The 15322-nt window shown below is 40.9% G+C and overlaps 1 protein-coding gene across 2 annotated transcripts in view; it reads left to right on the top strand.

Moving 5' to 3' along the window:
* LOC118343025 (hippocalcin-like protein 4) overlaps positions 1–15085 on the top strand; it is a 24975-nt gene extending 9890 nt beyond the window's left edge. The window contains exons 1-4 of one of the 2 annotated variants that reach the window (XM_035681736.1): positions 3387–3559; positions 7591–7766; positions 9402–9617; positions 9740–15085. In XM_035681736.1, coding sequence (XP_035537629.1) covers positions 7605–7766; positions 9402–9617; positions 9740–9937 — 576 coding nt within the window. In that variant the 5' untranslated portion in view covers positions 3387–3559; positions 7591–7604 and the 3' untranslated portion in view covers positions 9938–15085. Of the gene's footprint in view, positions 1–3386; positions 3560–7590; positions 7767–9401; positions 9618–9739 lie in introns of those variants that run through there. The other variant, XM_035681738.1, reaches the window with a different exon arrangement.
* Positions 15086–15322: the final 237 nt, after the last annotated feature.

Below are 15322 nucleotides of genomic sequence, written 5' to 3'. Positions count from 1 at the left end.
CTATCTATCTATCTATCTAAACCTAAGCACCCCAAACCAACAAAGGCAACAAACTAGCCAATCATGCCTGGACTCATCAGTAAGAAGTAAGAGTAAGTAAGAAGCATGCGGACAAAAATGAGTACTCAGTACCTGTGAGTACTGGCCCATTTCAGGCTCTGGCCTGTCTAATGTATTTGATGTAGCCTTGAAGAAAAGTTCTTCTGTGGCTGTTCTTGGCATCTGCAGAGTTTAGAGCAATTTGTCCAAAATAGCACTCAGTAATATGAAAACTAATGCTGCTGTCAAAAGGCCAATGCAGGCCATTTTGTCTTTTGCAATTATCTAATACCTAAATGCTTTAGCTCCAGTACAGACTCACCTACGTATGCCGTTATTTCATTTTAGGGCTTCAGCTAATGATTACTTTCATTGTTGATTAATTGTTTAGTCTATAAAGTATTCCAAAATATGAAAAAGGTCCAACACAGTTTCCTGGTGACGTCTTGAAATTGCTTGTTTGTCCAGCCAATGGTCCAAAAGTTAAAGAAACTGAAACGTAATGGTGGGTCTGGCCAAAAGTAAACACCTATTGTACTGTATTGTTCATCTGCAGAATAGTAATAAGATCCCAAGTTTTATAAATTGACCTGCTGTGCTCAGATTCTGAAAAATTATTATAATAAAATTCTTTGCTATTGCTGGTGCACAAAATCGAAGCATATGGCAGGCCAACTTTTGAACACACAGCCCACTTTGGGCAGCATTGACTTAAACTATTGATACCTTTCTGTAATTTGGCTCATTCATCAATAATACAGGCAGCATTCACTTTGTATTATTTAGTCTTCAGCCATCCAGGACTACCTGCCATACATCCTTGGAACGTTCAGCCTTGGACCAACACACAGTACTTGCTTTATCAACAGACCCACTACAGTGCCTTCAGCATCATAATTTGATATAGTAGAACAAGTATTTTTATATGACTCCTATATAGATACATATTCGACCACTGGAGCCTGATCATTTTCCACGTTTTACATATATTTACACATATATCTCATATCACAAGACAAAGTCTTACTTTCACTGCAGCAAAGTGAGAAATTAAACCACTGTAGGTCAAGATTTCCAGGGCATGTTAAGTTGCTGACATTTAAAACTGTTTTTGATTCCAGACTTTTTTGACTGGGGTGGCACAAGTGGGGCACTGTCATGCAGGGGTGGTATGAAGTATGTGTCTCAGCTTTCCAGTCATTCCCAATTTATGCAGTTCCAATACTGTTTAGCGACCCTGGTATACAGAAATATTCAAATACACTAGGCAAAAATAACACCTTTATATCACATGCAAAAAACTTTTCCCAAAACTGTATGGGATTGGCATAAGATCTAAATGTCCATGCCACTTTGTCCATCACTAAAATTGCCTAACTTTGAAGCATTATTCAGCCTCTTTTCCATCTTGCTAGCATTACATATCTGGTAGCATGCGTTAGGTCATGTAGTTTCATATGATACCTGTATCTTCACTCTAGCTTTAAAATGGAGCCCACTGCAGCCTCTGAAAGACAGAGTGGAAGAGGGTATAATGGGGTGGCCAATCAGGTTTTAGGCAAGTGCCACCCCAGGCCCCTCCTCTGGAAACACCCCTGCTTGTTGTGGTGTTTATGTTTAATTTGCTCTCAGGTCTCTCCTGCAGAAGTCAGAGTTTCTCAGTGAGACCTGAATAAATAAAGTTTAATTATATGTACCTAGAATGACATTTCACTGCATCTTAAACATTTCTAATTTCAAGAAAGCCAAATAAGAGCGAGGTGAAACTATTCCTGCTTTCAGTGTGGACCTTTTAGAGCTGGTAGTTGTTAGTCCTCAGACGCCACTTTACATCATCCTAATAACAAGTGCCTTGAGTTTGAGGAAACTGCCATCAGAATGTAAGCTTTATCACTACTGACTCTGGCACGCAAACATGTTTAACTAGCTTATCCAATCAGCTAGATTGCCGTCAAGCTGGGCTAGCAAATACACGCACATACACACAGTGACACACACACATACACACACACAAGGTCTCCCACACATCTGCAACTCAGATTAGACTTTGTGTTTACTATCAGTGTGACAGCTGGAATGAACATGCATTAGGGCCCCTTCAGACTCAATGAGATACATGTCTTTCTCCTCTTATCGCCTGTTGGGACAATTTTCCACAAACTGTGCTTATCTGCCCGCAGCGTCCCGTCTTTCTTCGTCCTTCAGTGCCTTTTTTTTTTACTCCCTGTCTCTCTCCCTGTCTGTCTATTTGTCTTCTCCCTCAGAGGTGTGAATCCAGATTGAGTCATACTCCCTCTCCTATTTTTTTTTCCACACACAGCCTCTCCATCTTCTCTTGCTGTTTCCGTTTTCCTCTTTTATCGTTATAGTTTTTATGTCAGTGTATGAGTCTACATGTGTAAGAATTTCAGAGACCGTCTGTGTGTGATGGAACTAATGTCCTGGTAGTCCCTGGTTGAAGCTGGTATGTTAGTGTGTGTTTGTTTGTGTGTGTGTGTGTTTGGGCCTCTGCTGCGTGTCGACGTGAACGGACTGTCAAAGACGTCATCGTGCACAGCAACAGCATGTTGCCAGGCCAATTGATCCCATTTAGTGGGAGGTGGAGAGCAGGCATTCAGGGCTGTATAATGTATTTCAAATTGCAGCATTTGGGGAATAAAGCTTTTGATATTAGCACCAGAAAGAGCGACTTTGAATGCACTGGCATTAGAGAGAATAAATGGGGTTCCCCAGTGATTTTATCCTTTGTTAGGCTGTTAGGGGTTTATGGAAACTAAGACTTAAATTGGTCATTTTGTACTAAAGCTAATGATAGCTGAAAGATTCAAGGATTCAGTGTTTTCTCCTAATTTTCACTTGATTTCTTTTGGTCACTGAAGGAGGCAGAACAATAATTTTTTGTCCCTATTCTTAAAACAACATTAAGTAACTTTTCTACCTGAAAAAATAACAGCTTCAAAATCATTTTAATGCTACACTGAGTTGTAATAGAGTGAGTGGTGTCTCCCACTCTGCACTCCGTACGCCTGTAACTTTTGGCTCCAGGTCCGGACAAGGGCGTAATGCTTTATGGCAGTAGTGACACACCACTGACGCTAATTTTGATGAAATTAGATCGGGCTCCGGCTACTCCACCTCATCTCTCTGTCATTTACAGAGTTTCCTGATGGACAGTAAAGTAACTGCTGCAAAATGTAGCTGCTGGTAGATAATTAGCTTAGCCATACTGGCCTGGAGACACAGGCTGGGTGCTCAGAGCTCTGGGGGAGTGTGTTGGTGGAGCACAGGGGCTGTGGGCCGCCAGGAGGAGGATGTTTTTCAGGCCTGGGGTGGAAGGGAATGCCAACAGAGAGCAGGGCCGACATCGTGCCAGAATCGAAACCGGACGAGCTGGCAATGTGATCGGGCTCAGCAGCTCTGTCTATGGACATACCTAATGGCAGAGGATAAGAGACTGAAGAGGATGACAGGGGAAGCTGCGTAGAGAAAAGCAGAGAGAAGACGTCGGACAAGAGTAAATGTAGGAGCGGCTTTTTACTCCTTAGTGAGAGCTTTGTGAAACAAACGGCGAGCTGGCCTTCTTGCTGCTGCACTTCAGAATATTAGCTGGCTTGCTGTGTATTGTGTTGTTGCACTTGCTTGATGTTTGGCTGTGTCAGCAAAGTTGTAGACTTGCTCATTTTTGCTCATAAGTAATGTAATCATAACAAATGCGTGTGTACAGCTGTCCATATTTCCAACAGTGGTATTGCAGTTCTCGGATTAGCCGGTTGTTTTGCAGCTGGTATCAGCCAGCAGCTATCAGTTAGCACAACACCAGACCAGAAACTGTAGATGTGGCACCTGGCTATATAAATAGGTACACCAAGAGTCTTTTTTTTTTTGCATTTGCATGTCTGCCTTTCCATTTTTTGTTTCTCTTCAAACAACAACCACACACACATACCCTATATGTGCACACACGCACGTACTCAGATAAGCATCTCCTTCTCCACTGCAGGCAAAATGAGAAAACTGCATAGAAGTCAGTTATTCTGTATTCTGAATGAATCTCATTCCATCCCCACGGATTTGATTTATTTGCTCAGAGAGGCTCCCTAATCCAAGAAAAAGAAACACAGAGGGTTATCTCCAGATAACCTCCAACACCTGAATAGTCTCCCACAATAGATTTCTGCCTCAGTAAGATGAGCCGGCGGAGACCTGAGCACCTGACTGGAAGACAGCATCCGACTTGGGAATGATTAGAGCGAACCTACCGGTTGCCTATTTTGCTGGCGTGAGCAGTGTTTATTTGGATCCTTTCAGACGGGATAAGTTTCCGACGTGTTTACTCGCCTGGCTAGTCGCGCCTCTCACTGTTCTCCACATGAAACTCTATTATCTGCTACATTTGCTCCCCTAACAGAGGGACAAAATCTCATCTGCCTCAGTCAGAGGCAAGAAACAACGTTGCAACTCTGAGAGCATGTGTGTGTGTGTTTGTGTGTGTGTGTGCACAGTGGGGAAGAGCCAAAATAAACTCACAGCTTTGGGCACAAGTTAGTATTCTTGTGGTGTGTGTGTTGATGCAGTCAGTGATTTACAGTGGACACGGAATGATTCAGGTATAGTTCAACTTTGACTTGAGATTCCTGCGGTTGAGGCAGAGACTGTACACATTTAAGACAGAGAGTAGAGATTTATTAATTGAATACTAGTAATTTAATGATGGCCTCTCAGGGGATATTGGTGCTACAGGTGTTGCTGCCACAACATGAACCCCCTCATGTGATCTGCCGCCCTCAGCATCTGTCCTTCCTGCAGCAGTTAACCTTGTGAAACCTGCGTGTGCTCAAGTGTCTAAGCATGTATTTGTGTGTGTGCGCGAGTAATGCATTACACCAATGCCCTGAAAAACACAAAACAGTCGCCTTTAAAACCAAAAAAAAAAAAGAGTCACCTCTGAAGGGATCCGTTTGTGTCACTGCACAATTTAAACACAGGCTCCTTTGTGGAAATGGAACACTTAGAATTGCTCTTTTGTGGTTGACACATGCTGGGTTCTATTATAAATGATGCTAAAAATGGAAGCTATTATCCAGAAATAGCTAAGAAAAAGTGAAAGATGTTTGAATTGTACAGGACTGTGTTAAAGCTTTAACTCTTTGATTGCACCTGCTTTTATATTTGTCATCCAGTTTACAGGCATTTTCTTTTCATTTTCTTCTTCTTCTTCTTCTTCTTCTTCTTTCAACAGCAATCTTTTTTTTTTCTTCAACAACCATAAGAAGATTCTCAGAGGAGAGAGTTACATTCCTTTTTGTGTTTCTACTAGATAAGATCACAGGTGACCTTTTCAGAACAAGTTAATGCTGGAATGGCCTGTTGGCCTATTGATATCCTTTATTGCTCAGCCTCTAAGCTCATGGCTCCCCTGCAGTGCCTCCCACTTGTCACAGGGATATAAAGTCCAGAATATTTGTGCAGTTTGCAGTGACTTAGGGTTTTGTTGCCTCTTTCTGCATGACTCACTTGCCATAAAGCTCAGCAGGATGGTATTTCAGCCTCTAAACTGTCCCCACACTCTCTGCAATTTAGCGGAGGCCGCTTGACTCGGCTGCATCGGCTGCGTCCTGGTGTCAAAGTGCGAAAGCTGTCAGACAGGAGTATGAGTCAGGGATGGCGTCATGAAGGCACTGCAGTGGTCCTCAGCCATGTGAATATGTGTGTTGAGGGGCCAGGGTAATGGGCCATTTTATGGACCAAATAGCAGTGATGCTATCAGGTGATTATGGAGGTAGAACGATATGAATCATTATGGGAATGGGAAGACCTTTTGTACCATGGATATGTTGTCTGTAATGTATGTGCACTGCTAAAACCATCCATTCCAACAAATCATCAGATAATTACATGTCCAATAGGGGTGTAAGAAAATGTAAAAAAATATCAATATTGCAATATTCAGTTAAACCCCCAACTGCAATATAGCAGGGTTGTAAACGGTTGCATGCTTGCATAAGAAGTAAACTTCTTTTTGTCTTCTCTTCCCTTGCTAACAGTCTCGCAGTATCGTGATACTTAAAGTATCGTGATTCTAGCCAATACACAGCCCTATTGTCCAATGCAGTTTTCCTTCAATAACCCATACTCTTTACTTTGTCTTATTTAGATGGAAAATTCCTGCAACAGCTGATTATGCATTACAAACAAGTCATTTATAAGGGACAGGTATAGTTCAACAGTTCATTGTCCAAACATAACTAAAAATGCTCTAACAATCTTAAACCAACAGCAGAATCGGATAAGTCTAAAATATGAGTTAATCTATAAAAACATCAGATCATACATGAGTGCACATCTGAGTAGATTTTAACAAATTATTATTATGTATTATATATAATTATTATTTTTTATTATTATTTAAATTTAGTGCAGTTCCTTATTTCCATATGTAAGGTATTCCAAAGTGTTCCTACTTTCAAAGGCTGATTGTCCAATTCTGCTGCTTCTGAATGGTTTTATACAGTTGCCTCTGGCAACCGCCCACATTTTCCTCTGAGTGCTGTCCATGAGTTTGACAAAGTGGCTTAAAGGAGGAGGTGTCATTTCATGCAGAAGTTTAAATATAAGACAGAAGTCCATATACTGCTTTAAACGCATATTGAACAAAATATATCAGAGAAACATTGCATGCATGTGCAGTTTAATAGCATCGAGCAGCAGCTAACACCCCATTAACCTTAAGTTAGACAAGAAAGCAACTCCAAGAGATGTTCTCCTTTTAACAAAGGCTGTTATCTTAGAAAAATACAGTTTTTGTTTTTTACAGTTAAAAAATTAATTTTTTTGTTTGCATGTAGGTACCATGAAGAAGTCCACCATGTAGTATTTGAGGTAGCATCTATTAATGTCTCAGCATTAATCTCAGCTTTTTTGTTGTGCATCATCTGCATGCATTTGTGTCTGAACTAAAAGTGGGTCATTTCTATAGACACTAAACAGTAAAGGGCTAAATATGGAACCCTGGTGCACACCAATGCTGTACTAATATTGAGTCAGATAAGCAATCCCCAAGGTAGACCCGTTTGTGTTTACTTGAAGAAGATTTTAGCCAGGAAAGTGTTTCATTTGATGTCTAAAGTACAAAGACAATAAAATTCACGTTTGACAAAATCAAAGACCTTTATCACTGTCCCAACTACACCATCCTTATTTAACTTTGACTTAATGCTTTCCAAAAAATAGCTAACCTTGCTTATTTTAAGTAAAAATACATTTTTCTTAGTAAATGTCGGACTAGATGGCATGCTCAGAATATGTTTGTAGTGTTTATATGTGAGTGAATGTTTTATACTGTATATTTTGACACACAAAGCCACACAAAGACAGTGCAGCTTTCCTCTGTGTGGTGTCCCTGTGAAGGTAATTCCTTGTTTGCATCCGTCCTCAGAGACCTGTGCTCTTGCAACAACACAGAGGCATTACTGCTGTCGTTGTTATTTGTCTAGCACCTCCTCACCTGTTTGCTCAGCCTGTCTCTTGCTCTGTATCTGCCCCCCCCCCCAGAGAGGTGAAGCATCATGGGGAAACACAACAGCAAGCTGGCTCCAGAGGTCCTGGATGACCTGACCAAGAACACCGAATTCAACGAGGCGGAGCTCAAGCAGTGGTACAAAGGCTTCCTCAAAGACTGTCCCTCCGGCATCCTCAACCTAGACGAGTTTCAGCAGCTCTATGTTAAGGTGAGGGCGAGGTGGAGGGCAGGAGAGAGGACATGAAGCAGAGGAGCTGAAAGCATGGCAGTTGGTTATGCAGTTGGGGCTGGGCTCTGTACAAATGGGAATCACAATGTTTTCATAGCTATGTCCTGAATTGCCTGCAGTGAAAACAGGGCTCACTGTGTAGTTAGTTATATCAAATGAAACAACAAATGAACAACAGTTACCTCTTAAATTATTCAGAGCTTTGTTGGGTTGTTACATAGAGAGCCTATGTTACTATGGCTGACTAATCGTCCTATGTTTGGGGCAAAGGGAGGAGGCAGACCCTGTAACAGCCAGGCAGCTCTGTTGCTGTCTGAAACTCTGTCAACTCATTTTGGAGCCTTTCAGATGGCACAGTGCCAGAGAGGCTGACTGATCTTACATAAATGCACAGGGGTTAAAGATATTTTTAAATCAGTTTTGCATATTCTTTCATTCTCTCCCATTCAGTTCTAAAATGTTCAGAGAACAACTGTGGCTTGTACTTCAAGTATTAATCTGTCACTGTGAATGAGAAACTAACTGTTGTCATCAAGTTGAATTATGGTATCAGGCAGTGAATGTACATGATAGGAAAATGAATGGATGGATTGAGGTCCCACCTGCATTAGGAGTACAGTTTCATTTTGTAAACAAGTCTCCAATAGCTGCACTTCATCTCTAAAATGTCTTTACCAACTACTACCATTTCCTGTTTATGTAAGGGAAGGCTCCTGCCTGCTAAAACCCAGTTTAGCCATTCAGAAGACAGACTTGTTATTAACAGTAAAATGAAATATTAATTGCCAAACATTCCTACATATAGCGACATGTATATGCTAATGAAGCTATCACAATCTGGTAAGCTAATGTCAACTGAGCTCACACTGTAATAGTCCTACTCCGATTCTGCTTTCCTGCCATTAAAACCCTCCCACATCCAACAAAGTCCAGCTCTCTCACTTCTTTCTTAAATCTAACTCATAGTAACAGTGACACATATGAGGCCAATTAAGAAACCACATCTATCACATATCGCAGGTATTTTAAGATCTTATAAACCTTTTTAAAAAATACATCAGAAAAACTACAATTTTAATTTAGTAATTGTTGAAAACAAATTGCTTGAAGAGTAGAAGAGTTGACGGCTGAAAAAAATAAGACTTTTTAAGCAATTAATTGAAACATGCAGATGCACATATTGTTTTACAATAATATAGCTGTAATTTCAAATATTTTATAAAAAATAATTGTAAAATAGAACAAACTCAATAGAACAAAACAAAAATGCAGAAAATGAAGGGAAACTCCACTCTGTGCATACAGTTGACACAGATTGATTAAAACAAGGTCAGTAAAGAAGGTTAAAACACCTGATGGAGGGGCACAGCGATTTAGTATTTCCTTTCAATAAAGTTTGGGGACTCACAAGAGACAAATTAAAAAAAGAATAGTCATGCAGATGCAGCAGAGGTCGACATATATCCTGACTTTTAGGGCCCAATATGGGTCAAACTTAACACTGGATCCTACATTCCCCATAATTCAACTCAATAGGGTCTTTCAATGAGTGATGCACAATGCATCTCATGCATCATTTACATCACCTCGTTTCTCTCATTTTCCACCTTTCAGTTTTTCCCATATGGTGACGCCTCCAAGTTCGCCCAGCATGCGTTTCGGACATTTGACAAAAACGGCGACGGGACCATCGACTTCAGGGAGTTCATCTGCGCCCTGTCCATCACCTCCAGGGGCAGCTTCGAGCAGAAACTCAACTGGGCCTTCAATATGTACGACCTGGACGGAGATGGAAAGATCACACGCATGGAGATGCTGGAGATCATCGAGGTGTGTGTTTGTGAGGAGGGAGTGGGCTGGAGTTAGTTTAGTTTGTGGGCTTTCACCGGTTCCTGTCCCTATAAAAGAAATCCTCAAAATCTAAACATTTGTTTTCCTTTCCCGCTCTGCAGGCCATCTACAAGATGGTGGGCACGGTGATCATGATGCGTATGAATGAGGACGGGCTGACCCCGCAGCAGCGCGTGGACAAGATCTTCTCCAAGATGGACAAGGACCACAATGATGAGATCACCCTGGAAGAGTTCAAAGAGGCGGCCAAGTCCGACCCCTCCATCGTCCTACTGCTGCAGTGTGACATGCAGAAGTAGAGAGAGTGGGATGGGTGGAGAAACAGAGGGAGGGAGGGGAGGGACGGGTGAAGAGTTGAACTGAAACAAGAGAAGGAAGGAGGATGGGAGAACAGATGGGCTGGGGAGGAGAGGGAGGGATGCAGTTTGGGGAGGAAATAGGGAAGCTTTTCTCCCTTTTTTTTTTTTTTAGGCAGTGATGACGGGGAATGAGCTATGTTTGGAACACAGTGGACCCTCTGATTGATGCCATTCTTTTCTTTCAGACCGTCCCGCTGTGCAGTACACTCCTGCAGCACTCCTGCTTCAGTCTAGCTGGGTGTCTTTACAAATCCAATCTGATGATGTGTGAATTCCTGCAGCTCATTGGGCACAGACCTGAGAAATATTGTAGGGATTTACAAAGGAGATATGTATAAGTGACACAGCCAGGCTCTGTGCCTAGCGTGTGAGATTACAAGACTGCAGGGTGACTTAACTGCAAAGGTCTGCTGTCTTTATGTAACACTTGCACATTGTATAATTGCAGAGCAGGTTGCTTCCAACTGATGTAAATTAACACAGATTTCAGTGGCCATGAAGAAAATATATTAGAGTCCCCAGTGACAGACAAAGACAAAGTGTCAAGACGACAAGTTGTGGTTTTTGTGGAGTGTTTTCTGGTTGAAGGGGTGTTGCAATATTTAAAAAATGAAATATTGATATCATTTTAATAATACACGTGATTATGTAAACACTTTGTTTGTGTCTGCACCTCCCAGCACTCATATTGTGAGATAAAACACAGTAAAAGTTAAAGATAAATTTGACTTAATGCAATATTTATTTACTTTTTCAAATTGTCTATAGTTATTGCAATAGTATCGTGAATTCTTGGTGATCTGACAGCCCTCACTGGTTGCCAACCAAGAAATAGACTGGCTCATAACCCCTGATATAACTGCAACTTGTCATATTTTTACCTTTGGGCAGAGCTAACTGTTTCAACCTGTTTTCAGTCTTTATGCTAAGCTAAGCTAATGGTTCTCTTGGCTCCAGCTTCATATTCACTGTACAGATATGAGAGTGATATTGATATTCTAACTCTTGTCAAGGTTTTATATTACTTTAGAGTAAATTCTGTCACCCAGGATGCTCATTTCGAAACAAACCCATGGTGTTTAGTAGCGGTGCATCATGGGATAGTTTGAAAAAAAGAATGGCATCAAACCAACAAAGGGCCTGTTGTCTGTGAGAAGCGAATTTTCTGCTGATAGAGAGAGAATCATGTAAATGAACAATACCATGAGCTGTGTGTTAGTTTGTGTTATGGTGTGAATGTGAGAATGTGTGTGCGGACATAACTAACTAAATACACTTCATGAACCCAGATCAAACGTCCCTCACCCCCTGCGTGTGTGTGCAGTTGCATTCATTAGTTCCCCAACAGCCGCAACGGCAACCAGTTAAAGCACTTAAAGAAGCATTTCCGATAGATTACAGCACGCTGTACGCACGCGTCACGCTCTGAGAGCGAGGCAGGCAGTGATGAATGTCTCAGACGGCTGCCTCCAGCAGCATGGCGAAGCATGCTGATGTGCTGCTTAGTGACTTCTGGCTGCCCCGAGAGCTTTTCCACACATGCTAACAAAATCAATGTCTCATCAAAATAATTATATGTGTTTTATTAAAAGGACATTAAAACAACAGGAAGTGTGAAAATTGACATTAATAATAGTATATAATAAGAATAATAATTATTATAATTATTTGAATGGCAAGAAATTACTTCATCAGCCTTACATAATTAAAGCCATCCTGTGTAGAATTTATGTTTATAGTCTCCCAAAATTAGTTTTTATCTTTCTGTCTGGGGACAAGTTGATCCTTATTTAAATACTACACATTGTGGTTTTAAAGCCCATTTAATGGCGGATTTTGTGGTTTCATTAGATAGCGACAGGTGAAGAGGCCGACAGGAAACTTATGCCAGGGAGACATGCTACAAGGAAATCGAACCAGCGATCGCTGCTACCACGCTGTAACCACTCAGATACCAAAATTATTAGTTTAGCATTAACATTCAAAATCCTAGCTAATGTGCTTCATCAGGACTGCAACTTTGTACTCATACAAATGTTGCTCAGCTGTGATTGGTGGACAGAAATTAGTGACATCGGCATTTTCCTCCAGAGACCCGCCCCTTTTTAAAACACTGAGAAGAGCACAGTGAAAACAGCATGGACAGAAAACTAAAATTAAATAACCAAATCTTTTGTAACTTTGACAAAACATATTTAAAGCATGAAGCTGATGAACAGTAAAATGTTTTGATTGATGATAAGAGACCTGTCTAATTAATGATTATTTTAAAACAACGCAATAACTCATTCTCACGAGTTGTGTCATTATTCGCAATTATTGGAGTAAGTTCATTAGCTGTAATAGAGCTAATTAACAAGCTAATTTATTAAGAAATTGCTGTTTCTATTTCTGGTATTATTTAACTAGGCTGAATTTTAAAAGAGACTTTAACTAAGTCACAACCTGGCTAAATTATTATATATAAAAAATCTGATTTGTGTTCTCTATTGTAAAGTAAAACAATTAGTTTGGGCAACATTGGACTAACTTAACAGTGTGACATACAGTATATGTGATTAAACAGAAGCAGAAACAGGGAAATATGCAGAATAATATGAATCATGATCTCGCTTCACTAAAAAAGACCCACAATTTGAGCAAGAGAACGAGCCGGGAGAACAGCACGGAGCGGGGATAATCAGGACAGTAATTACAGGCCGTATGACACAAACGGTATTTCTCTGAAAGGCCAAACCTGCCTCCATGATTCATTGTTGTTTCACATGAAAAGCTGAAATAGCTATCTCTCCTCTTCCTCTCCCACTGTCCTGCTCTCCCCCCTTTTGTCTTCTTCCTCCCTAAATGTCAGAGAGGAAGCGCTTTGATAATACGTGGAGGGAGAGGAACTTTGCTGAACTCAGCTCAGATCTAAAATCAATTCGAAAACGAGTAAAAGGTTGAAGAGGAAGCCTGGGTGGGGTGCGCGTGTACTCACCTGCTTGTGAATGTGAATGAATGTGGTAGCGGATAACTGCACAGTTCACGCAAGTCAGTAATTCCCAGCTTGTAGCTTATGATAACAACATCTATGTATTCCATTGGATGAGCGGGCGGACTTGAGCTGGAGGTATTTGCCACATGTCTACAAGCACGCAGAGGCATTTATGCTCAGCGCGTTGTTGTTGGTGCAGTATCCCCCAAACATTGCATTTCTGTGGTGTAATTACTGACACTTACCTACAAATCGAAATTGTTCATTTCAAGTCCTTTGGCCGTCCCTGTGGACTCTCAGGACGGGTCGTAGGGGTGTAGAAGTAAACCTGCTCGGTCAGTCGGCGTCCATGCGCCTGTGACACTGCGGCACTTCAGTCTCTGTAACCAGGTGGCATTCAGAGAATTCTTATTTAATACTGCTCCTACTTCTTCTACTAAAAGCATAAGAGTATCACGTCCCGTAGTGATTCAGTAAGTGACATTGTGTGCATTTTATTTTTCAATACTGGACCATCCTGTCAATTATGGATGGTTAGATGATACCACTGTCGCATCTGTCCGTTAAATATGAAGTTACAGCCAGTTAGTTTAGCACAAAGATTGAAATCAGGCAGGCAGATGTAGAAAGCTAAGCTAACTGCGCCCTGGCTGTAGATAGCTATAGGCATATTTGGCATACAACCTTGAGAGAGGTATCAATCTTCATACCTAACTCTCAGCATATTTACCAAAATGTCTATTATTATGTCTTTTAGTCATAGTGACGAACCCCCTTAACAGTCCTGCATTAGGAACTCGGACTCATTGAGGCAGATCATTGCATTTTTCCTTGTGAACAATTCAAAAATGTCAGACTTTCTGACGTCTCTGCATTGCAGCAAAAACGTTTGACTTCTCTCCTATCAGCAAATCAGATTCATCTCCTCCTTCTCACCCAGCCAATGAGCTCGCTCCCCCCCTACAGCCGAAGAACGAGCCTCCTTTGTGTGATAATGTAATGATAAACCTACATGTACATTATGATACGACTGTAATCGTATTTATGAATATAAACTAATATAATATGTAAATGTACCACTAGCTTAGACCTAATTTCATATGATGACACAGCTACTGTCTGTGTGAATGTGTGTGTGTGTGAGAGAGAGAGTGACAGAGTGAGCCTGAGTACTAACTGTGAGTGCTTGTGAAAGCTGTGTGTGTGCTGTATGTCGGGACACTTTTGCAAGTGTTCACATGTGTTTTGTATTTGTATCATTTGTGTAACAAAGAGATGCCTCAGTCTAGTTAAACTTTGTAAAAAATGGAGTGTAAGTCCTCACACTGAAGCACTGAGTATTATTACCCAAACCTACACTTGCTTTTGTGGTCCGCTGGTATACGGTATGTACTGTCTCCAATATGGGACGTGTCGTTTCGTTTGCTGTAGCCTACTGTTGCAGTTCTACAAATAATACTCACATATAGACGTTATGTTTCACCAAATGGCTTTGACGGGTCAGTAGCCAGCAGGGTGGGCGGAGGGGGGGAGGGGGCTTTCTGAAATGGAGGTTGTTGAGAAGTTGTTGGCAGAAGCAGCCTGAGGTGTGAGGAGAGAGGTGTCCGTGATAAAAAAAAAAAAACCCAACCCTGTCCTGTGTCACAGTGTCACCCAGTGGATGGAGGTATAATGTCACACCTCACAACAACTCAACTACTGTACAGCTCCCCTTTGTTTATTATGTGATGAACATGCCTCGAGATCAACAATGTTAGATGATGCAAACAACTTGATTAGTCATTGTTCAGTCTTACAGTCTTGTGTTTCTGAAAAGAAGTGCAGCAATCTGAACGTGGAGTGAGATCATTTTACTTTTTTCCAATGTAAATTTGATTATGTTCATTTAAACAGAGACCAAGATAAGTAAAACAAGCTGATAAAGAGGCTGAACCTTTCTTATGATCTTATTTATCTTATTTCTTATGAAATGGGGGTGTCTTAAGAAAAGATGCATGAAAAAATAACTTACATTTGTGGCCGGGATCAGAAAGATGAGTGCAAATGAATGCTCTGCTTGATGTGTAAATAGACAGTTCTCTGCTACTGTAACACATTCACCATAACAGCTTTATTTTTGACAAACCCCAAGTGGCAAAAAAACAAAACTTTTTTTTTTAAACTAACGCAGCTTTAAAGCCCCCTATACAGTATGTTGGATTTGAAAATGTCTTACTTTAGCTACTTCTAGAATCACAAATGACAGCAAAACACACATTTCTATTGGGTTGTCAGTCAGCATTGTTATATTTGAGGCATATATATATATGAGGCAGATAATCCGTGAAAAAATCAGGTCCCTCTGGCTCCTC

This window comes from Morone saxatilis, unplaced genomic scaffold (genome assembly GCF_004916995.1).
Source record: "Morone saxatilis isolate NCDOM2014 unplaced genomic scaffold, NCSU_SB_2.0 Contig9, whole genome shotgun sequence".
NCBI lineage: Eukaryota > Metazoa > Chordata > Actinopteri > Moronidae > Morone > Morone saxatilis.
This window is presented reverse-complemented; position numbering and strand designations above follow the sequence as displayed.